This window comes from Callithrix jacchus, chromosome 11 (genome assembly GCF_049354715.1).
Source record: "Callithrix jacchus isolate 240 chromosome 11, calJac240_pri, whole genome shotgun sequence".
NCBI lineage: Eukaryota > Metazoa > Chordata > Mammalia > Primates > Cebidae > Callithrix > Callithrix jacchus.
In genome coordinates, this window is record NC_133512.1 from 60,345,848 (window position 1) to 60,369,804 (window position 23,957).

The following is a 23,957-nucleotide window of genomic DNA, read 5'->3' on the forward strand; positions in this document are numbered from 1 at the left end:
TGATATCATCCTCAAGGATACAGTTTTCTGTGTAGCAACAATACAAAATGCTTTGTTTATTAGACAGCCTCATTTGTTGATAATTAATTTCTTTATCATTTGCAAAGATAATTAGAAATCAAGAAGTAACATTTCTCATGTAGTTCAGATTTTTACATGGGATGCTTTTACCGTTTTCATTCTGCTTTGAGACAGAGAAAAAAAGAATTATACTATTGTTTAAGTCAGTGGGGCAAAAAAAGAAACAACTAGGTAACAGAAAACAAAAAGCTCTGTAAATAATTGTTGATTGTGGGATTGAAGAAAATGGCTTCACATCAAAGAGATCTGAAACGGTCACACTTTAATAAATACAGCAACTAGTTAAACCATAACAGCAAACCCCGGGGAGCCTATCTTCTTGATGAAATGGAATTTCCCTGTAGATTCTGACAAAAGCTAGAGGTTTTCTTCACGCCTACTGCTTTCCTAAAACAGAGCATTCAGAAGATAATTTCACCTGTCATTCTCTGAAATCTAGTTTTTTCATTTTGGAACATGCATTGAGTGCTGATGACTACAATGGTGCATTCATACCTCTGTAAATATGCCATTGTTTCTCCTATAAGTATACATCACATTTTAAATTATTCAATAGCAACACATTTTGAACTAGTGCAATTACAGAATTCTAGTCTCAAAGTCAAAATAGGCTTAACATAGCCAACACTAGGCTACATTTTATAAATAGTCTCTACAGTCCATTTAAAATAGATAAATTTCTTTAAATTCACCATCCTTCTTCAGTGGAGTAACCAAATAAACACGCATCATTGTCCAGATAGCAATGTCTTAGATAGCAATGTCTATCTTACACCATTTCATGTAGAAGAATAAGCAAAGATTGCATAATAAAAAAGATGTTGGTACAAATATAGGCTCTACTATTATATGTAAACCGCTATTAACTTCTTCAGCACTTAATATTTTAGATCACATGTTTTGCTAGTTTTGTTCTTTTTATTCTCCCTCCATTAAAATGTAAGTTCAGTAAGAGCAGAACTTTTAGACAGTTTATGTACTGCTATATTTGTCCCTTGCATGTAGTAGCCACCTAGTGTATATTAGTTAAATGGTTAAAACATTCACTCTCCAAAGAATTTCCATCGTGTCTTACCAACTGTAAATAGCAGTGAACATTACATACAGAGGAGTAGATTTATATGTACCCAGACAATATTGGTTATACTGCTTCTGACTACTGGGATTGAAGACAATACCTAAACCAAAAGAGGTTATATGATACATACTTTTACTAATCATTGCAATACTTAAAATACATATTAATATTTTACGTATGCATGTATATTTTACATCTTCAAGGAAATAATACATTATTTCCTAAGGATATTCTAAAAGTTAAAATAATGACTAAACAACACTTCAACAAATATTTTATCAATTAATCGACAAGTTCTTTTTTTAACTTCTTTTTAGATGAAATTATAGCCTTTGATTTTCAAATTATAATCTGTTAAATAAATTGCGTCAAACTTTGCCTACCGTTGCTCAGTAAAAGAAAATTGCATTAAGACAACCAGTAAGCTGAGAGTCTTCTTCAATTTATTAATTTATTATTTTACTCAACAAATATTGACAGGTTATCCTATGTTTCCAGTATAATTCTAGGAAATTGAAATATAGCATTAACAAAAGAGGAAAAAAATTCTCCTCTCATAAATTCCCTCTCCTCAGAATTTGTATTTCTAAGATGGACTTTAGACATATATATAATTCAAGATTAATTGTATAACCTTAAATATTTAAGTAGGTATCTTCTAGATTCAGTGGTTAAGAATGCCCTCCCTGAGGAGTAGACTTTTGAAAAACACTTGAGTGAAAAGAGGAAAGGAATTAAAAGAGTACCTAGGAAAGAACGTTCTAATCAGTATTCTCTTGAGTGTGCCAGTCGGCTGAGTGGTTTTCATTTATTTATTGCTAAGTACCTTTAGAAATTTCTGCTAGGTTTTCTCTCTAGAATTCAAAGCATTAAAAAATTGATGTTTGAGAAATGACTCAAGTCTACCAGTAAATGAGAAAAAGAAAACAACCTCAAGAGTATATGATGAGTTGGGCACAGTGGCTCACCTGTAATCCCAGCACTTTGGGAGGCAGAGTTGAGAGGATAATTTAGGCCAAAAGTGTGCAGCCAGCCTGAGTAACCTAGTGAGACCCCTGTCTCAACAAAATTTTTTAAAAATTAGAGTGTGGTGGCATGTGCCTTTAGTTGCAGCTACTCTGGTGGTTGAGGCAGGAGGATTGCTTGAACCCAGGAATTTGAGTGAACTATAATGGTGCCACTGCACTCCAACCTGGGTGACAGAGTGAGATCCTGTCTCTTGAAAAAAAAAAGAGTGTATGACATTTATTTTCTATTGGTGTAAAAATGTTTATGATGGACCAAAAATGACACAGATAGTGAACAAAGGCAGAGAGACGCCCACACATTATGAAGAGCAGGCTCTGAGTACAGAGACCATAAATTACCATTGGCTCATTTGTCTCAGTGGAATTATTAATAACACCTCTTTTCATTTTCAGGAGAAACCTAGTTTCCTCCTCAGAGGGAATCCAGGAATATAGCTAGTGGGGAGGATACAAACAGTATTTGGCTCCTATTAGGTACTCAATAAATGGTACAATTTGATGAATTAAGAAAGGAGAATTTCTATCATGACTCCACCAACAATGTAGATATGCACGTGTGTGCGTGTAACTGTGTGTCGATGTGTTCGTATTGTGTGAAAATATACTTTTTTATTACATAGCAGTGTTCTAATAAATGATCTAGCATAGAAGTAGGAAATCTAGGCTGGAAATGTAGGGAGGCAGGTGACTGGCATCTGAAACATTTCTCTATTGAAAGCTCCAACTCTACCACTAGTTTAGGGTGCATTGCAAAGTTCAGCTCCATTAAAATGCACAGGTAGTGACAACTCATTCAATCAAAATATAAAAGTAAGGAGATTTAGGATTTTGTTAGAGCTTGTGGAAGGGCAAAGGGAAGGATAAGGATAGATGTAATTCAAGAACAAGAGAGAATCTAGTAGGTATTTCTAACCAACGCCTGTACTGAGATTTTGCACAGATATCAGAGTAGCATCCCCCAGATGAGCGCTTATTAGGAATGGAGTGCAAAGATTAAGAAAAGAAAGAGGAGTGGGAGTTTTATAAAATGTCATTTTCCCATGCCATTGGTCATGCTTGATTAAAGAGCTTTCTTAGTGAGTTGAGTCCTACTGAGACAGCTTATTGGGGTTTCTTTTAATCAAAGTATCTCTAGATTTTACATTAAAGTTAAAGTTATAATAAATGTGTAGAATGCTACCATATTATATTACCTATTAGGGAATACATTCCTGAAACTATGCAGCTTTAAAATATTGCAGAGCATTAGTTCACATTTTTAATGCAAACAAAAAGAAACAGATATTATAGTATATGTATATATATTATAGTTTCCAACAAAGGATACATCTATAGAATTTTTAAAGTTATATTTATTTTCATTTGGAGGAAACAGCTTATTTTAATAACACTAAAATATTAAGAAACAGTCTAAGAAATCCCAGCCTTTAAATATATAATATAAATACATACAGTAATAAATGAAATAATAAATGCATTTTAATTCAGCAGTGTAAAATACAGAATAGTTCCACACCATTTTGCATTTGATTTTGTTCTTATATTTTGGTATGCTTTTTGTTAGAAATACATGACTAACACTCCTATATCATTAAGCTTTTTATTGAAAAAAATATTATTGCATTGAACTACAGTCCAAGTAATTTATTGAATAACCTAAAAAAGCTGCTTTGCATGTACAATAGTGCAATTTACTTAGCCACAGTATAGTTTAAAAATACAATTTATACAGAAAATGCAAAATAAAATTATTAGTTTATGTATCATATTGCCAGAGGTTCACCAAGTTTAATTACAAATTAAGTACTTAATTAGAATTGAGTAAGACGGGAATTTGCTTTAAACAGCTACACAACCAATTTACATTGTTAACTATTTTATCTCACATATTGAAGGAAATAACAATTTTGTTTGGGAATAAGAAACCTCTTCTTGAAGTTATTGTTTCAATATGTGAATATGTTTTGAAAAACACTATTTTGAACAAAGAACAAGATCTACAATAAAAGACTAAAGAGTTTATTTATTAAAAACACACACAGATTCACATCCACATGTGCACTCATACATATTTTAAGTTTCCCAATTTGCCTGATTTTACTTTAATGTTTCTCACAAGATATTCTTACTCTTGCTATTTAAGAAAAATGGTGGTGGGGAGTTGGCAGGGGGGTTGCATAAAAAGGAGGTGACTTTGAGAAAAAGAATTTAAAAAGTGGATTGGGAGCACCCTCTCCTATATGTAGCTCCTATATGAAAATGACCCTTTGGCTTATCTAATATTGGCTTATTCTAAACCTAACCCATTCAGCTGCTGCTTCCATTTAATATAGCTTAATCCAAAGATACAACAATCACCTTCAATGTCTACCTAATAGAAGAAGTGGATAATATTTTTGCTGGAATGAAATGATAACCTTTGAAAATCCTCTAGACCCAGGCTTATTGGCAGCAGAATTCATATTTTAGTGGGAAATTCTTGTCTTATTGAAGTGGTTTCAGTCTGAGACACAAAGGGCAATTATCTGTTTTCCTGACTATTGTGTGGTTAATAATGTTTCTACTTGCCAATGAGAGCACATTTCTCTTCATGAGTTCATCAAATTTAAAGAATCAAAACTAAACCATTTCACGAGATTTGCTGGGCCAGAGACGAGCACTAGGTCCATTTTACCCTTAAGTATCTTAGCTGTATACACTGATGTGTAAGATTTAGATCTTTTAAATTGTGTTGTTACAAAACTGGACCTGATATTTATATATATATTTAAGAATATTAACTATGTTTCTGAAAACTCAGAAAGAAACTGAAAATGTGAATAACTTTTTAGAAAACATTAAGAAATGTGTGATTAATTTGAGATGATCAGCACTATTATTTCACCACTAAGGATTCAACTATCCACACATCCTGGGGAGAGCATCTGGACGTTTCATTCACATACATCAAGAGCACCTGAATACCAAGCAGTATCTTAATGGATAGACCCATCTCCACATCTTCAATTATTGTTTCAAATGTTTTGAAATGTATAATGTTTTGGGATCAGCTTGAAAGTATGGTGGTAAAATTCAGAAAGCTGTGTTGCTGTCAGCATTTGCAACTGTGTAGGTAATAACTTCATGCACTAAGGAGATAATGAGATTCCGCAATAGAATCCTGAGTAATTTTACCGGTTAAATGTTCCATTTAACAGAAACGCTTTACAGAATTAGTGTCTGAGTATATTTCCATTCAGAAATAACAGAGAGATTCCATTAAGTCCTGGAAGAAACTAAAGAAAATGGGTCACTGTTAAATCCATTTTAGGTAGATGAAATAAATTTCAAGGGATCATTTTGTAAAATGACTACCTAAGCAAAAAACTCTGGGAATTGGAGACTTTCTAAATCATTCTCTATATTCTAATAATTTCCAATATTTTATTTATAATGCCTTAAAAGTAAACCTTAAGTTCACCTTTACATTTTTATAGGCCCATTGTATTTTTTTAATTGCTGAATTTGGCAGGGAATTATTAAGAAGCTGAACTTCCCCATATTTTCAGTTCTTCATACAAAGCATTTATTTTGTGTAACTCTACCTCAAATTCAATGATGCTATCTGATGTTAGACTGGTTTATAATCTTTAAGAAAAATATATAGATAAGTGCTTGTGCATGTGTGTGTGTCTGTGTGTGTGTACTTGTGTATAAGATTTCACAGCCTTTCTTAAGCATTTAGAGTTTGAAAGAGATTTTTTAAAACTGCCTCCATGAGCCACTTGTGAAACAGTGATCCCATAAAGAAAATTACCCTGTAAATATCAGGCAATAGTCATAAAATAAATTCAATGCTCAAAGTCACCTGTCAAATAATTAAGAAAATGGAAGGAAATACTGCTAAAAATACAATCCATTACAGTGACAACGTTTTTAATTGAATTATTTTAGAGTTTAATATATATTTTAAATTCTTTCTGTTCCACCCCCCCCAGAATATGTTTCTCTTAAGGTAAAATGGAAAACAAAACAGTGTTTCAGCCTACAGTTACTGATCTGGGGGGAAGTAAGTTGCATAATTGCATTTTCCCTCATGTGATGTCACAGTTTTTCCAATTTCTCACTCTGGAGTACGAATTATCTTTTATTTAAAGGGAGAAGTCTGCTTTCTACATAGTCCAAATTAGTTCGTCTGGTGAACACTTTATCACTGTTAATACAAGATGGAATAGTTATTTCCATGTCATCCATTCATATCAATCTGTCTTTGTTAGTCAAAATTAAGTGCTCAGTAGAGGTGCTCTGGTCTAACCTTCTGAGAATTTAAATTGTCACCAAGACAATTATAAAAATCAATCAGACAGCTAATGTTTTTATAATAGGACTTCTAGTGAGTTCCCATGATTATCTTGGCTGTGCACCAGTTTTGTAATCTTTTGCTTTAGGAAATAATTTTTCACATTACTTAAAAAAAAACTTGCTAGACCATTTGTCATCCATTTTATAAGAAATATTTCATTTATCTCGCTTCTTTATGGATTTACTCAATGTTCATCAATGGTCTTTTATAATTATTTTCATGGAATTCCATGCAAGTATAGCTTCTTGCTATTTGATAGTTTTTCTTCATTTTTCCAATCCTTTTAAATTAATTAGATTTTGTCACTGTTATATACCAGTCAGAACTCTTATCTCACAAGTTTCTGATGATATCTTGGAAACTGCATTTTTTCTTTCTGTTAAAACCTCAAATTTACTTTATCTCCTTGTAGTCGCTCCACTCTTTCTTTCTCTTTCTCTCTCACCTCTCGCCGTCTCTCCTGAATCAAAGATGTCCTTTCCTACTGTTTACCAAGTATTTAATATTTAACTTTTCTACTTCCTTTTCCTTATCTGTAATGAGGAACCATAATGCTGATTTAAAAATACAGTTGTGAAAAGTAAAGAAGATGATGCAAACAAGTGGTTAGGGTGACTCTACCTGAATCACAACAGACCTTAAGTAAATATAGCTGTCTTCATTGTGAAGCCGAGGCTGAAGAAGACATCCTCTAATCTTCTAGTGGTAGAGGAGTTTGCATCTTCGTACAGACAGCATTATTAGATAAATGACCACCTCCATTTCTGTTAAGTTTGATTTTCTCTGAAACTTAAGCTTAAGAACATAAAATAACAAACCTAACTCTAGGACCATGCACCAATATAGATACATGAAATGAAAATTTTGTGGGTCGAAAACATTTTGAATGTTTGAAATTGTTTGTGAAATTACATGTATGGTGATTTTAGTCATCATCATTCATTGTTGCATAAATATCTAGCAAAATTGAATAAAACGCACCAGATATTTAATAAGATATCTTCAAGAAACATGTAAAAAGATCGATATTTTCAAACCTTTACCTCTATCCTTATAGATACATTAGCCGAACATAGTAAAACTTTTGAGTAGAAGAATAATAAACACTTAACATTTTAATTCCTGTACTATTTGACAGATTGACCAATATATTTAAAAGTTTATACTGAGTCCATTTTATTTTTGAGTTTGCTTTATCAAATATTAATGATAGTTGTATCTTTTTTAATACAAAAGTTAAACATTCTTAGTTTTAAATTTTGCTGATTCTTATAATTACAAAATTATCTTGACATAGATTTATGTGAAATGAAGATAATTTATTTTGCACAGAAACTCAAAAGTACAATCTATAAAGATTGTTTTTACTGAAGTATAATTTTCAACCTAATCAGAAAATGTCTTGTTCTTATTTCCTATGAAAATACAGTAACGGACTACATTAATTGAAAACATAGTCAGTAGTTAACCATAGAAATTACTTTTAATAATTGCTTCATTTCACTGACCTTTTATTATCTAACAAATAAGCCAAATCAACACTCATTCATCCTCGTAACAAACACTTCAAACACAGGGTGCTATACTTCATCTGATTTTTCTTTTTAATTTTAATGCTCTGCTTGAATGTTTTCTGTTGCTATTTTATAGCATTATCTGAAAACCCATCCAAAACAAATCTTTAACCCTTTTCCCTCTTCCCTCTACCCTTTCCTAAAATTATTTTAAATTTGCCTATTATTTTGACAAGCTAAAAAATTATTAAAATGTTCTTGCTTTAATATTAGCAATTTGGTTCATATTTATATATTGGTCACATTTTGTATTGGCAGCAATATTTTAAATCTTATAATTGATAGACTGTTTTAAATATATTATTTTATAGGTAGTGACAATTAAAATTATCCACAAGAGGGACTTTAACACTTATTAGCTCAAGTTTGTGGACACATTTAAGGCCTCTTTCACTTCATTTAACTGTTGCATCTGGCTAGAGCAAGAATGAAGGCAAAGATCCTGACCTTGGAATACTGGTTGGATTAAAGGATTCAAGTGGATGATAGAAGTTGTGGCTGGGTTTAAGTGAGGGCCAAACAGTGTAGGAATAAATGCTGTAGGGGGCAGGGGCTGAAGTGTTATGTGAGATGGGTGGAAGGGGGTAGCAGCTACCAAATGCAGGGGATGACCTGCTAAGAAGGTGGGATGTGCAGGGATAATGGTTGGAGTCAGAGTAGAAAATGAGATAGGAGTGAAATGTGTCTGTGAAAGAGGATGAAGATGAGCAATAGGGAGGTGACTGCTATGAGAACTTAAGGAAGCAGAAACAGCAAAATGCTGCAGGAACGTGTGGTGGATGGTGGTGATAGAAGTGTGCTGGTGAACTGGAACAGTCTGTATGGTTGAGGCCGGAGAGAAGACAGTAGGTCCTGCAGCAGGCAAAACTCGAAGATGCTTTGATAGGAGTTGCTTTTGCATATGCTGCTGGGCTTGTAGTTGTAGGATCTTATATTTATCTATTTCGTCAGGAGAAAATGTTATGGGCTGTTGAATTAAAGGGGGAGAGACAGATTTATGATACATTTCTAATTCGTCTTCGACTTTGTCAGCCTTCTGCATAGTTTTGTCATAGGGAGAGTTTATATTTCCCTCTACATGATTTATATGCATGCTTACATCCTGTAAGTCTAGATTTATTTGGTCTTCTTTGGTCTCTGTTGAATCAGTAACACCAGTATATCTATTAGATGGAAAAGCACCAGGGAATTCATTTGGCACTGGGTCACAGCTTTGAATAAAAGGTTGGATTTCACTAATTAAAGGTTTCGATTGTTGTTTTGCTATTGGATTCCTTTTTATGTTTAGTGACTGAGACTCTGTTACTAGGTGAATTACACCCTTAGAAAGATGATCACAAGCAGTGTCTGCTAAAATTGTACAATTATCTGTCTGTGAACTTTTGCTTTTGTCTTTCTCTGTAGTCCTTGGAATTGCACTGTCTTGATCATTTCTGCTCTTACTTGCATACTGTATTTTTTCAGACAAAGGCAATGCTTGTCTGTTACAGCCTGATGGTACAAGCTGAACTGTGCATGGGACTTGCGAATAAGCCTCTAATTCATTTTTACAGCTGCTTGAAGAGACCTCAACATTGCTTGATTTTTCCTGACATTTCTTGGCTTGTACTCTTTCTAAAAGGCTTTTTGCTGTTAGAGGGGTCCTCTCTGCTTCTGTAATGTTTAATTCTGTGCTTTCTGGAGGGCCGCTGGAACAGTTCTTTAGAAGGCAGCTGATAGTCCCGGAGTTACAATTCACGGGCCTGACTTTTCCAAGATCACAAATGTGGGGGCCACCCAATGACTCTTGATTTATCTTGCTTTTATTCAAGTAATAAATTTTCTCTCTTGAGTAAGAGTCCAATCTGTCATGCTGAGTTCCCTGGCAATTAGGTGGTTTTTCACCACTTCCAGTACAGGAAATGTGAGAGTTAGAATCACAGTAGATTATTCTCGTAGATTTTGGCCCTGAAAATTGTTGATTTTTGCCCAGTTTTTGTCCTTCTCTGCAGTGGCAATATCTACGTTTTGAGTATTTTTCATTTTTAAATGATTCCCACAATTTGCAGTTCCTCTCTTTCTGTGTTTCAGACGGCATTTGGCTGCTCTTCGTTATTTCATCAGGCAAGTAGAGGCAGTTGTGCTTTCGACATTTCCGTTTGTGCCTTTCAACTGAGCTGTGTTCTCTTTTACAGAAGCAGAGCAAATTACCTCTGCTATTACCATTGAATCTATGACTTGAACAAGTACTTCTGAAGCTGGACATGCTGCTAGCGGATGTTTCTGAAGAGTAAGAATGCCTATTCAAAGAAGACTTTGGAGAGCATCTCTTGTATCTTCGGTTTCCACATCCAGAAACCTTGCTGGTCATGCTGATGTGGTTACTCTTCAAAATTACACGGAAGTCTTTTCCATGGTCACTGTGACCCCCTATCGTACAAGGACTGGACTTGCAGGTGAATTGCCTTTCATATTCAAACTCTGATCGAGGATTGCAAGAAATCAGTTTATGCTTTTTAGTCCTAGAGATGTAGGTAGGAAAAGATAGGCCCTCATCAGTATCGTTTAGAACTACCTTTCTGCAGCCCTGCCAGTGGGCCCTTGTAGGTTCTTTAAGTTCATTGTCACTATTGTTATTTTTTCCAGCACAATCCTTTAGAGACATATTGAGGTAAAGAGGCACTTCAGGATTTTTCATTTCCAAATCATTTGCACTAAAACTATATTCACCCTTATTTGGCTCAGAATCACTGTAGTCCAGATTATATTTTCTTTGGAATTTTTCCCAATCCGGATTACTTATCATCATCTTTGGTTTCAGATATTCATTATCTTCTTGGTTCAATTTTTGTTGGTCTTTGATTAAACCTGAGACCTGGCTCTCTCTTTTAGTCTTCACTTCCAAGGGCTTCTTACCCAATTCTGTTTTTAAGTCCTCTGGATTGTGGCCTTCCTTTGTGTTCCGAGAAAGCTTAAAATCAAAATACAGTGGGTTGCAGCCATAAGAGATACAGGGTTCTGTTTTTGTAAACAGCAGAAGTTCTGTAGGCCACTGAAGAGTGGTGTGGCCATCCTTGCTTTGAACGTGGAGAAAAGGCAGTGATTTAGATGTCACATTATGAGTACATGCTTCTCTTACAAGTCTTTGAACATTTTTGCTAACTCTTTCTGTTTTATCTAAAGATTTTTCTTTGTTCTCTATTCTGGAATTTGGATTCAGATGCACTGTACTCTTTTGCTCACTTGGCTCTGGTGATGAAAACTCATCCAGACATTCAAATATCCTGGCATCACTATGCTTGTAAATGTTTGGTGGGCTGAAGGAAGCATTTGCTTGGCATGGGTGATTAACACAATTTTCTAAAGTGTTCTTCAATGTATTTCTAGTTTCTTTTCCTCTGCTGGAAGGAGTAAAATCTACATCTGAAAGATGAATGTTAGATTTAGAGAACGAAGCATGAATGCCAATTGAATCTTCTAGTGTTTCATCAATAGAGTCATTTTTGTCTTGCAAAATTTTAGAGTTTATGGAGATGGTATTGTGTAAAACACTTTCCAGATGGCTTGGTGAGATATTTACATCTTTTTCCTTGGTAAGGTGTGTATCTTTATTTGCAAACCTGTAGCATTTGCATTTATCTGCAGTTTGTTTTGTTTTATAAATGGGTGACTTGTTACAATCATGGGCTTCTTCTGTGTTCTCACTGAAAACTGATGCTGAAGACTCTAATTTTAGGTGCACTTTTTTGGAAAAAGAAAATGACACTCCTGTTCTGTGATTTGCATTGCTGAGATCTGAAGATGTTTGCGGTATCCGATTTCCAAACAAATAACACCTGTCTGCTTGTAATTGGTGTCGATTTGGCATGGTGGACCGCTGTTTATCGGAAATGATTCTGGGGAGATTTTTTCCTTTAAGGAGAAGTGCACTCTTCATGCATGATATCTTTCTGCCATTCTTAACGGGGAAAATTCCTTGCTGGAGTTGCTTTTCTATGGCTACCCTGGGGGCTTTGTATGCTGGTCCATTTCCAGAAACACTGTAAATACAATAAATATTTAAATGATTAAGATATTAGGTTTTGAATCATATCTACATATGAAAGTTTTATACTGTTTCTATGACAAGTTATTTTACAACTTATGAGCTACATCTTCTAAAATATAATGTTTTGTTGTGCTTGTATAGCTCAGCCTAAGTTTTATAGTGGCTATTTCTAAAATGAATTGTTTACATGTAGTATTTCAAAATTACCAAAAAGCAATAGCAAGTTAGTTCTTTTAGTGCTACTAAAGCATTTACATCACCATATATGTCCTGCAGAATCTATCAATCTTTGGAATACAGATTTAACATTATTTCACTTATAGTTTTCCAATCAGTACATTCATATTAAAAAAGAAATTACTAGAAATAAAAGTCACTATAAAATATACAAATACTTCTTTAATTTGCTTTTATGTATTAGTTCTAACATTTTATAATGTTTGGTTCCTCGGTTTTAAAATTCCCTCATACTCACTTCATTTTGAAAGACAGTGGTACGTTCTTTCTATATGACTTGTCAGTAATTTAACTAATTACAATAATTGCATAATAAAATATGTACAATCTATCTAAATATCTTCAATGATTTTGAAATCTTTTCTTTTTCTTCTTACTTACCAAAATATTTTTCTACCGTTTCTGTATTATGTTTTATCTTTTAAATATTTTCAAAAGATTATCTACTAAGCTTCATTAGCAATTCAAACAGAAGACTGAAAATATCAACACATAGAAGAGAGAAAATTCTTTAGATTAAAATTTATGTACTTTCACAGTCTACCTATATACGCTTTACTATAAAAGACGGCTTCACCAGAAAGAAGACAATACCAATCACATCATTTTTCTTATTGCTGGCTTTGAACTGTCATTCCTTTCCTCTGTCTCGTTCCATATGCTTGGATGTGTTTGTTTGCTTATTTCTAATTTTGATTTTTATTTTACTTTCATCTAGTCATTTGTTTCTTGAATATAAAATGCTAAACCAACTAATATCTCTTCCATATGTTGTTGATATTTTAACGAAGAGTAGTGCTTTCTAAGTCCTTGTCTAACAAATTCTTATTGTTTTCTTTTATAATTATTTGGCCAACCAGAATAGAACTCTGGAGTCACATTCCTTTTGTCCACCAAATTTCATGCAATTTGCTTCACTGCCTCTATATGTATAATTACAGACATACTGAATTAGCCTCCTTTTATTTATCTCTGAAATGAATCTGCTCATGTGCTTGTATGCTTTTCCCTTTTGAAAAAATGTAAAAATATAAATATATATGATTTATTACATTGGATACATAAAATGTATATATACATGCATAATATATATATGCATGCATAATATGTATAACATTTTAACATATATATGTATAACATTCAACCAGAACATAGTTACAGGTTGATTTCCTTGGGTGAATTTTTACTAGTAGTTCTTTGGTACTTTCAAGTTAACTTTCTTCATTTCAGATATTTTTTTTCCTTGATTTCTCTGATTATTGCTTCCTTTGAAATTTATGTTTTAAAATCATTGGCTTCCTGAATATATCCCTTAGGTATTGATATTTATTTCAGTACCATACTTTGTCTTCAGTCTTTTGCTGTAGTTCATGGAGAATTTCTTTGATTTCATGTCTATTTCATTGACTCAATGTTTTACAATATTTAATCTGTTTACAAATTATGGCCATATGGATTTTAATTTGCAAACAATAATTTTAGCCACCATTTAGTTTTGTATGATTTTAGATTGTCTCATCTTCATGAATTAATGGCTATAATTTTATAATTAGAGAGTTCCTTTAAATCCTGAAAAAAACTAAATTTGAAGTTTTTTAAAGCTGTATTCTCTTCCTTACAGTAACTGTTTCATAATGTAAACTTCTTATTCATTACATTAATCTTCTTTTCTTGAGTCATCTTTTTATGTTCTTTAGAGAGGGGGTATTAGACATATTTAATAAGAGGAATAGTGAAGCGCATTCTAAGATAGTATGTGGGTTACTGAATGTTTCTTTCAAGCATAAAAGTAAAAAAGAAGCATAGAGATTTTATTAGAACATTATTGGACTTTGAAAGTGCCTCCAGCCTGAAGATAAAAGGAAGTGCTCCAGAAACAGCTGCAGTATTCAACTTTGCCTTGGTACCAAAAAGATTATTTTCCATATTTGTAGCCACAATTTGGATTAAGTAGGAACTATGCTTCTGAATTAAGTTAACCTTCTCCAGAAACTTCAATCAATCTGACATTATCACCTGTATGAAACTCAGTCAAAATTATTCCATAAGTCTGGTATATGGATATTATTATTCTTCCTTTCCCAATTATATGATTATGTGGATATTTTAGTATCTCTATTTTATATATATATATAATATATATATATATACTTTTTAAATAGTACTTTTACTGATTATCCTGACACTGTTCTATTCATTTTCTTGTTTTATGCTAATCTAAATATTGTTTTCTGTACTGTTGTTTTATTTTACCATTTATCTCTCTAACATGCAAGCTTCTTCCTTTTACATTCCCTTAAATATTTTTAAATTTCTTTGCTCTTATTGTTTTTGTATTATATTGTGCTCTAACTTCTTGTCTTAATTCTAGTTCTCATTTTGCAATTCAAATTGCATTTATAATTACAGATTTTTCACAAGTTTCAACCTTTTATCCTTATTGTTAATCTTTGATACTTCTTATTTTTATTCCTTAAACTTTTTTATCTGGTTGCTTTATCAACCTTAATTTCCTTTTTCTTAAATTACAGTTATTATTTTAGAAAATCTGTTTTTGTCTTTGTGGTGTTTGAAATTCTAGTATTTTAATACAAGTTTATGTATTATATTATTAAAGCTTAAATGTTTTCTAGCTTAAATGAGATATAACTGGAAAATAAAAATTTTATATATTCAAGGTATTCAATATGATCATTTGATGTATGCATACAAATTTGCACATCTGTCATCTACATAGTTACCATTTTGTGTGGGATAAGGACACCAGATTCACTCTCTTGGCAAATTTCAAGTAAACAATACAGTATTATTAGCTATAGTAATCATGCTCTACTTTAGATCCTCAAAACTTATTCATCTTTCATCTGAAGGTTTACAAACTTCGACCAGTACCTTCCAGTTTCTCCCACCAGCCAGTCCCTGGAAACCACAGCTCCATTCTCAATTAAGCTTTAATTTTTATAGTTATCTCCACATGTAATATTTCCCTCCCTTCTTTGGAATTTTATTTCTTTAGTTTTTTAAATATTTTATCTATTTTAAAATAACAGTTAATAAAATATCTGTAGAGTTAGGCTTTTAATTCTTATTAATGGATTTTCCATTCAAATTTTTCTCCAAAAATTCTAATACTCCACAACTTAACAAATGCACAATTTGATTCTCTCCTGTTCAAAATGTATCCTTTCCAAACAGAACAAAAAACATATAAAAACAATATGAATTCTTTAAATTGTGTCATTTCTTAATGTTCCTCATTATCCAACTTTTATATGAAAACCTTCATATGAAGTTTTTATATGAAGTTTTAAATTTAAAATTTTTAAATGACACCATTTAAATAATTCATAGTCCCACAATCAATAGCCTTAAAATTTTAAAATTTTGGAAAAAATTTCATAGAAAGATGTACTATACTTAGACATATATATATATATATATATATATATGTAAATAATGTATTCTTTTCTATCTACAAGGCTCCTTATTATTCTTTATCTTAAATGCAGAGGTGACTTCCTGGACAGAAAGAGTAAAAGTATGTGTGTATGTGTGTGTGTGTGTGTGCGTGTGTGTGTGTGTATGTATATATATGTATATATATGTATGTATATATACATACATATATATACATACACACACACACACGCACACACACACACACATATATATATATGTGAAGTTCACATACAGAGAGTGACTATCCCCTCACCTGCATATAATAACTGCTATTGCTGAGGAAACCGGTTGGCTGGAACTACTTAAGAGATGGCCAAATTCGACGACCCTTTATAAGATCTTGCTCGTTTTTTTGTTTTTTTTGGCCATCATTTTATCAAGAATCTGATTCCAATATTCTCTCTAGCAGTAAATTTACTGCTCTTCTCCCAAAGGGTCACAGAAGAATTTTGTTATCTGGATGATCCTACTCAGAAGTCCTCATTATGAGGAAAAAGGGCACAGAAAGATTGTCCAGGAGAAGGGTAATACCAACAATTTTTTTTCTATTTATTTTTAACTTTCATTTGTCAATTCAGCTACCAAAATAAAGTATTTAATAATCCTGTTCATTGACTTTTCTTCCGTAATGAGGACGTTTAAACAGAGAGAGCAATTGGCTAAGAGGCAGGTATTGGGTAGTAGAAAATTTTTAAAATAATTGCTTTTCTAGTTTCACGCTCTATGTCTAGAAAGCTGAACACTTGTCCTTTCTCTAACAATATGGGCACACTGTGACCTAGAGAGCGTGCCTATTTTATAAAATCACCAACAAGATGTCGTTAGATTTGTGTTTGTTTAGTGAATAAGGTTTCCAGAGGGACAGCTGAAACTTAGTAGGGTGAACCTTTTCATTTGGAAGAAACTGAATGGGTAGCTCTGGCAAACTTAGAACTTCTAAACAAAACATCATCATCACCATCATTATCATTATCATCATCATCACTATCACCATTGCCATCATCAAGGCACCTCTGATCCTTCGTTATTTACCCCAGAGGAAACTATAGAATGAGTAAGCAGAAATGCAGAAGTGTGACAACTTTCATAATGACAAACAACCAAAATTATATTTGTTGAGAGTATTTTGATTTACTGTTGTGGCCTTAAGGTACCTTTCTAAAGATGTATCTCTATGGTAGGACTGTGGTAGGACTTGTCCCACTTATTATGATCTGACTTACTGCATCTCATCATTAATCACTCAGGAATTGACATGTTCACTAGATTTTTTTTCCTGCATGCTACCCTTACAACCATAGAAATTTTCTTTCTAAGCCCTATTTTGGTGAGGACTGTCTGAGTTCTTATTGACAATATGTTTGAATAATGTAAGTCCTTCATTGTATTGGCTGTGATTTCTCATTTATTTTAAATATGATTATCTTTTACATATTTGCACAAACTAATTAGATTATTCTAAGAGTTACAAATACATAAATATATGCAAGCTGAATACTAATTGTATTTTTACTCATAATTGGTCTTATGAAAATAAATGATTCTCTAGAATTACCTTTTAAGTCTAATATTTTGTGGTAACTCATTAAGTCACTAACTCCTCGTTATTACATATTACTTTCTATTTAAGCAACAGGGGTTTAAATTCTGGCACAAGGGCATAAATTTCACAATTCACCAGGTTGCTGTCAACCACATTAATTAGCTATATTAGTGTTTTATATTATGATTCATATGAACACAAATCACAATCTGCAAATTTAATTGCATTCCAGGTAACAACTTTGAAACATCGAGTGGTTCCAAGCTTTCATAAAACTGCTATTTTTCAGCTACAAGAATGTATTAGTATAAAGCTTGTTATATTATAATTATCAATTTAAATGGTACTGTGTGGTAAATTTAACTGTATTAATTACATCTTGTTTGTCAGCCAGACAACAATAGTGTTATTTACACTAGACTCAGGTGTGTAGAGGAAAATGGTCAGAAGACTTATTCCCCAACCCCTAAAATGCATTGTTATTTATGGTTTTTAAAAGTATTATTATAAAATTTGGAAAATATATTAAGAAATGATGTTAATCCATTTAGTCAACTGAATAGAATAAATGCTAATGTATTTGAATCATTCTGGGATCATTTCATTATAGAGTACATTAAATTAACAATATTAGGAAAGAAAAATATCAAAGGCCAAAAGTAATTAATTTATGAGTGTTTAACTATATTTGCCTAACAGACACATCTGTTAATTATTATTTGTTTACATTGCTACAATAGATTTGCCTTTAAAATTTCCCAGTAGGTTGAAGAGAATTTTGCACTATCCCAGACACCTTTAATTCTTACCATTCAGATTGCTGCCTTAACTCAGCCAACTGATGAAGTCGTTTAAGTGCTTTTTCTTGTTTTTTTTCATCTTTCCATGACTTAGAAGCTACATTTCTAGCAAATTCTCGTTGCTTTAATTCTTTCAGTCTCTGTGGAAAAAGAAGAAAAACCGAAAAGGTACTATCAATAAATAATGTATTCTTTTCTATCTACAAGGCTCCTTATTATTCTTTATCTTAAGTGCAGAGGTGACTTTCTGGACAGAAAGAGTAAAAGTATCTTCTCCATTGTTGCTATTCTCTGCTCCAAAATACATTTAGCAGATAAATGTAGTTGTCAACCAGGTTATTTTTCCAAGCTTGTCACAGTCACTGCAAAAATGTGCTGTAAAGCTGGACCCCAGGCCTTGCTGGTATCACCCTGGCTATGCAACTATAATAATCTGTGTACCTGTACAGACACAAATGGGAAAAATGTGCAATATATGAATGAGTATGAAGGGAGGCATGTTATGAGATGCATGTTCCTTCACCCTCCTGCCCCTCACTTGTAAAATTGATGCTATTAAATACACTGGGTGGAATGAGTTTGTTTCAGGAAAGAGCATCTGTTACTGTGAAAGATTTAGTTCAAAGCTCTAAATGTAATTTTGAACTCATTTTTTTGGATGGAGATATTTATCAAATATATATTTCTATATTATATCCAGGAAGACAGAAAAATGGGTCAGGGATTCCAACTCAGAATAGAGGCATGACCGTACTTGATTTAAGTTAATCCACCACTTATTTTAATTAATATTTTCTCTAAAACAATTGACTTAAGTGCAAGTTGGATCTTTTCTTTAGAATCTGTCACCAAGCACAGCTAATTATATTGAGTGAACTGAGAAACAGCCAAAATCAAATGAACCTCTTGAAGTTTGGGGCTTAATCTTGAATTGGAAGTGTTTTTAAAGATTATCCTCTCTTGACTCATACAAAGTGATTTTAAACAGTCTAAAATCTGTGTCTGTTGAAATCATTTTCGTTTCCTGTATCAAGTATAAGAGATGATTTCCAGGTATGGAGAAAACTATATAGTTATCATGTGAGGTAATAATGCTGTAGCTGACTGTTACAGAGCCCAGTTACAAAACCTTTAATGATCATTAGCTTCATTCTTTACAGGAAACATGCTCATGGGAGACAGTGGTCAGATAACAACATCCAAACTAAGGATTTGAAGAAGACAGATCAGTCTTTCAAAGAGAGAATATTCTGAGCACAAAGAACAAGAACCTCCCAGAATTAGAAGCAGCTACAGGGAGAACAGTGGACTCAACCTAAATTCAATTTTTGACAAATACTTCAAATCCTTCTAAAAAATTAAAAATTTCAAAAAATAGAATTCTGCTCTGTATGTTATTAGAAAAAAAGATCAATAGTTTTCTGGAAATTATAAACAACAGATGATCTAAACATTAAAGAGTGGATAGCCTCGGTCAGAAGACAGGAAGAAAGGTTCATAAAATCCTTATTGCTATGTACCCTCCGACATACTTCCTCAGACCCCATGTACTTGAAAGCCTAGTTCTTAGAGTGAAGGCTTGTCTTATAAGCAAAGACCTTTAGGAAATTGTCCTGCATGATTTAAGAACACACATAAACTATAATTCAATTTGTCAGAGAAAATTGCTATTTTAGAAAAAACAAAAGAGTTTATTTTATACTGTGTTAGTACTGAATAAAAATACTTCATATTATATTTATTTAATATTAGGTATTACCAGCACACAAAATTTGTACAATGTGGAGGAGGAAACTGATTCATTTACTCACAGCGGTTGACATTTCACTCACTTTTGAAATCTTGTTTGAAAATTTGGGGTACTTCTGTTTCTTTTATTAGCCTTCTAGATTCCAGGACTATACTTTTGAATTATAGAAATGATTGAGATTTTTGTATTGTTTATCTAACAACAAATATTGTTAATTACTACTATGTTAATCCATATTACTCTTAGTATGAAGTGTAAAAATGTACAAATCAACAAATCAATTTTTTTCCCTTCAAGGAAGACAGACAAGTTTTTATACTTCTGTGAGGTAGTGCTGACTTCTTAATAAGGGTGCACACAACATGCTTTGGAAACATACAGGAATAGTTAAAAGATTAATTGTGTTTAGGAAGTTTGCAAAGTTAAAATGTTTTTAAGGAGCACAGGAAACTGGAAGAAGAGATTTTGTTTAAAGACATCTAGCTACAAATTGGTTTAGCCAGTGCTGAGTGCTCAAGTTTGAGTAGAGAAAAAAAACCCAGAGATCTGCCTCAAGTTTTCAGTATACTGATCAATGCATATGTGTGAGAAAACTGTTCCAGTTTAGGGGAAGAAAATCATCTGAAGAAGTTTAATAAAAACAGCATCTAGCATTCATGAATAGTGGCTGTTTTCACCAACAAAACTGGAAAAACTCATGGGACATTAAATAGGTAATTCAGAAAAGCCATGCTTCAGTAGAGAATAATTAGCAATAGATTGAGTACCACTTTAGAGTTGCTTAAAAAATCACAAAAGCAAGAAATGAAAGTATAGAGCTGACTCCAGGTAACTTAGCTGAATCATAGAACCAAACACTAGGGTATGTATAGCAATACAAAAATTAGCCAACAAAAATGAGGAAAAGTAATAATATCTTGCATCCAATTAAATATTATCAGGCATGTAATAGCAGTTGAAAGTAGTCGGTAAGTTAAAGAAAAATCTACTATAAACTCTACAGCAGCCATTAAAATGATAAAGTGTTTTAGTCAGGAGGACAATAAAAGAGATAAAAGAAAATCATTAAATGTATTCAGTGCAAGAAAATGCAAAAGAAAAGAAAAGAAAAGAAAAACATATGGTATACTAGACAATTATAAAATAAATAGGAAGATAATTAATCAAATCTAAAAACAATAATACATTAAATGTAAATGGTCTAAACACCAAAATTAAAAGACAGAGAGTATTCATTTGGGTAAAAGTGTGAGGTCCAACCCCGCTGACTGCACAAAAAAGCTTTTTTAAAAACGAGGACAAATGAACTAACAGAAAAGAAAGCAAGGACATATATTATGTCAACACTAGTCAAAACAAAGCTAGAGGGGGCCATACGACTGTAAGACAGCTTAGATCTCGGAGCAAAGATATATTACCAGGAATAATGAAACTTTCTTCATAATGATAATGGAGCTTTAAAATACACAAAGCAATAATGGATACCACTGCACAGAGAAAATAAATGGACAATTATTATAGAATGTTTCAATGTTCAATGTCTTGCTATTAAACATCAACAAAATACTGTAAAAGGGTACACCAAAGTGATTATATCTGTTATTAAAGACCCTTCCAAAAGTGTGTTTGTCTGATGAAAAGAGGACTGTCAATCACTGGACATATGGGGAGGACTTCTAAGAATCCAGAGGCCAAATTTTGCCAGCCTCATGCTTTGGCTTAGCCCAAGTTTGATTTTTCTCCTCTTGTTCTGACAAGAACTCATTGAGTTAAGCCATGGCACATACCATGATTATCAGTAACCTTCCTTCATTGAAAGAGAAAATAAACCATTTGGGAAGAAAAATGTTCTCTAAGGGTGTGTAATGAATCAGCTCTTATTGAGAACAGCACAGGGCATACATATTTTAGAAAAAAAATGATACTTTACACATTTACACAGAATAATGGGAAAGCAAATATGATATTGTGTAAAGCAGGTGGTAAAGAGTGTATCTGTTTTATTAACTTACAGTCTAGGTAATAACAAAGAGGTAGCATAGGTAAGATTAGAACAATACCTTGCATTCTTATCCTTTAATGATAAAGGTGGATGGCAATAAAGTAAAGAAAAGTAAGTAACATAATTGTGATACAAGTGTGTTACATTTTTAAATACATTTTGCATCTATTGAAAAGAATCACATTATTAATTTCTATTTATTTATGTAGTAAATAACTTCTATTTATTTTATTGTGTTAAACTTTGCATTCATAGGATAAATACTGCTTGGCTTTTATATTATCATTTTGAAATATTGATGAATTTGATTTGCTAACATTTATTATGAACTTTGCATCTATGTTTATGAGTGATATTGGTCTGTATCATCTTTTAAAGTTCTTGTGTCATTCTAGTATGGTTTTAGTTAATTCAGACTGCTATAACAGAATACCACAGACTGGGTGGCTTAGCTAACAAACATTTATTTCTAACAGTTCTGTAAGCTGGGAAGTTCAAGATCAAAGAGCCTGCAGACAGATTCTGTGTCTAGTTAGAAAATTCTTCCTGGTTTGCAGATGGCCATCTTCTTATTATATCCTCACATGACCTTGGCCAGAGAGAATAAGCAAGCTCTCTTGTCTTATTAGTAAGGGCATTAATCCCACTCATGAAGGCTCCAACCTCATGTCCTAATCACCTTCCAAAGTGTCTACTTACTTCCTAATACTATCCCACTTTTCATTTTAAAATATTCTTTTCTTTGAAGTTGACTTTGTCTGGTATCAGTACTGTCATATCTTTTTTCTATTACTTAGCTACAGCATGGTATATCATTTTTTATTCATTTAATATAAATGAAATATGTCTTTAAAGTGTATTTATTTTAAAAGCCATTTATTTGGATCTTGTGTTTTTATTCATTCTGGATTTTTTTCCTTTTAACTGAGGTATTTATTTACATGTAATTAAATTATTTTAATGTTTGTATTTAAGTATACCAACTGTATAATTAACATACCATCTGTATATTTATTACATCTGCTCTTTTCTCTACTGCCTCTTTTTCCTATGTGCTTTTGAGTAGATCAAACATTTGTAGAATTCTATTTTATCTTTCGATTATTTAATTATATCTACCTATGTTACTTTCATAGTTGCACTAAACATTAAAATATGCATAATAAAATTATTACAGTTTATGTTAAAAATGTATATGATTCACTTAAAATGATATTAATGTGTATTTTCAACTAATACTCTTCAATATGTCATGTTTTGCTGTCAGATACTTTATTTCAATATATATGGTAAACCTTTTATTTCTTAACTATTATTTTAAATGATGCATTCAAAAATCATATGTTAAGAGTACTTTTAAAGGAACTTTTATATTTTTTAATGTATTTTCTCTGTCTTGTTTATTCACTCATTTTTGTATAATTTTTTTACCTTACCTATATTTTAAGAAATAGAGTTTTTGGATATGTATTTCTAGTTTTTTTTTTAATTGGAGCATTTTAAAAACATCATTTAGTTGCATGCTTTTTTTTTGAAATGTCTGCTATCTTCTTATTATTCTCCTGTATGTAAAGTTTCTTTTTCATCCCACTGGTTGGATTAAAGATTTTTTCTTTATTTTTAGTTTTCCTAAGTTTGGCTATAATGTACCTTGGCATGTTTTTCATTGTATCTGTCCTTCTAGGGGTACTCTGCGCTTCATGAATCTGCAGTTTTGTATCTTTTATTAATTTTGGTAAATCTTCAAATATTAACTTTTCAATTTTTTTTCTATCTCATGCTCTCTTATCCTTCTTGCATTCCAATAGTATATATGCTAAATGATTTTATATTGTACTAAATATCACAACTGCTCCATTACAGTTTGGCCACTGTTTGTGTGTGTGTGTGTGTGTATTTATTTCGTTAGGTTAATAGCATGAATTCAAGTTCACCAATTATTTCCTCTTCAATATTCAATCAGCACATAAGACTATCAGAAAAATTCTGTATCATAGATACCATGTTTTTAGTTTCCAATATTTCAATTTGATTCT

At 32.2% G+C, this 23,957-nt stretch overlaps 1 protein-coding gene across 1 annotated transcript in view; it reads right to left on the minus strand.

The window, feature by feature from the left end:
- Nucleotides 1-328: 328 nt before the first annotated feature.
- The window catches only part of ZNF804B (zinc finger protein 804B), a 576,730-nt gene continuing 553,101 nt past the window's right edge, over nt 329-23,957 (minus strand). The window contains exons 3-4 of the mRNA XM_002807041.7: nt 18,179-18,309; nt 329-12,122 (exon numbers count right to left, since the gene is read on the minus strand). Of these exons, the coding sequence (XP_002807087.4) occupies nt 8,459-12,122; nt 18,179-18,309 (3,795 nt within the window). The 3' untranslated portion in view covers nt 329-8,458. The remainder of the gene's footprint in view (nt 12,123-18,178; nt 18,310-23,957) is intronic.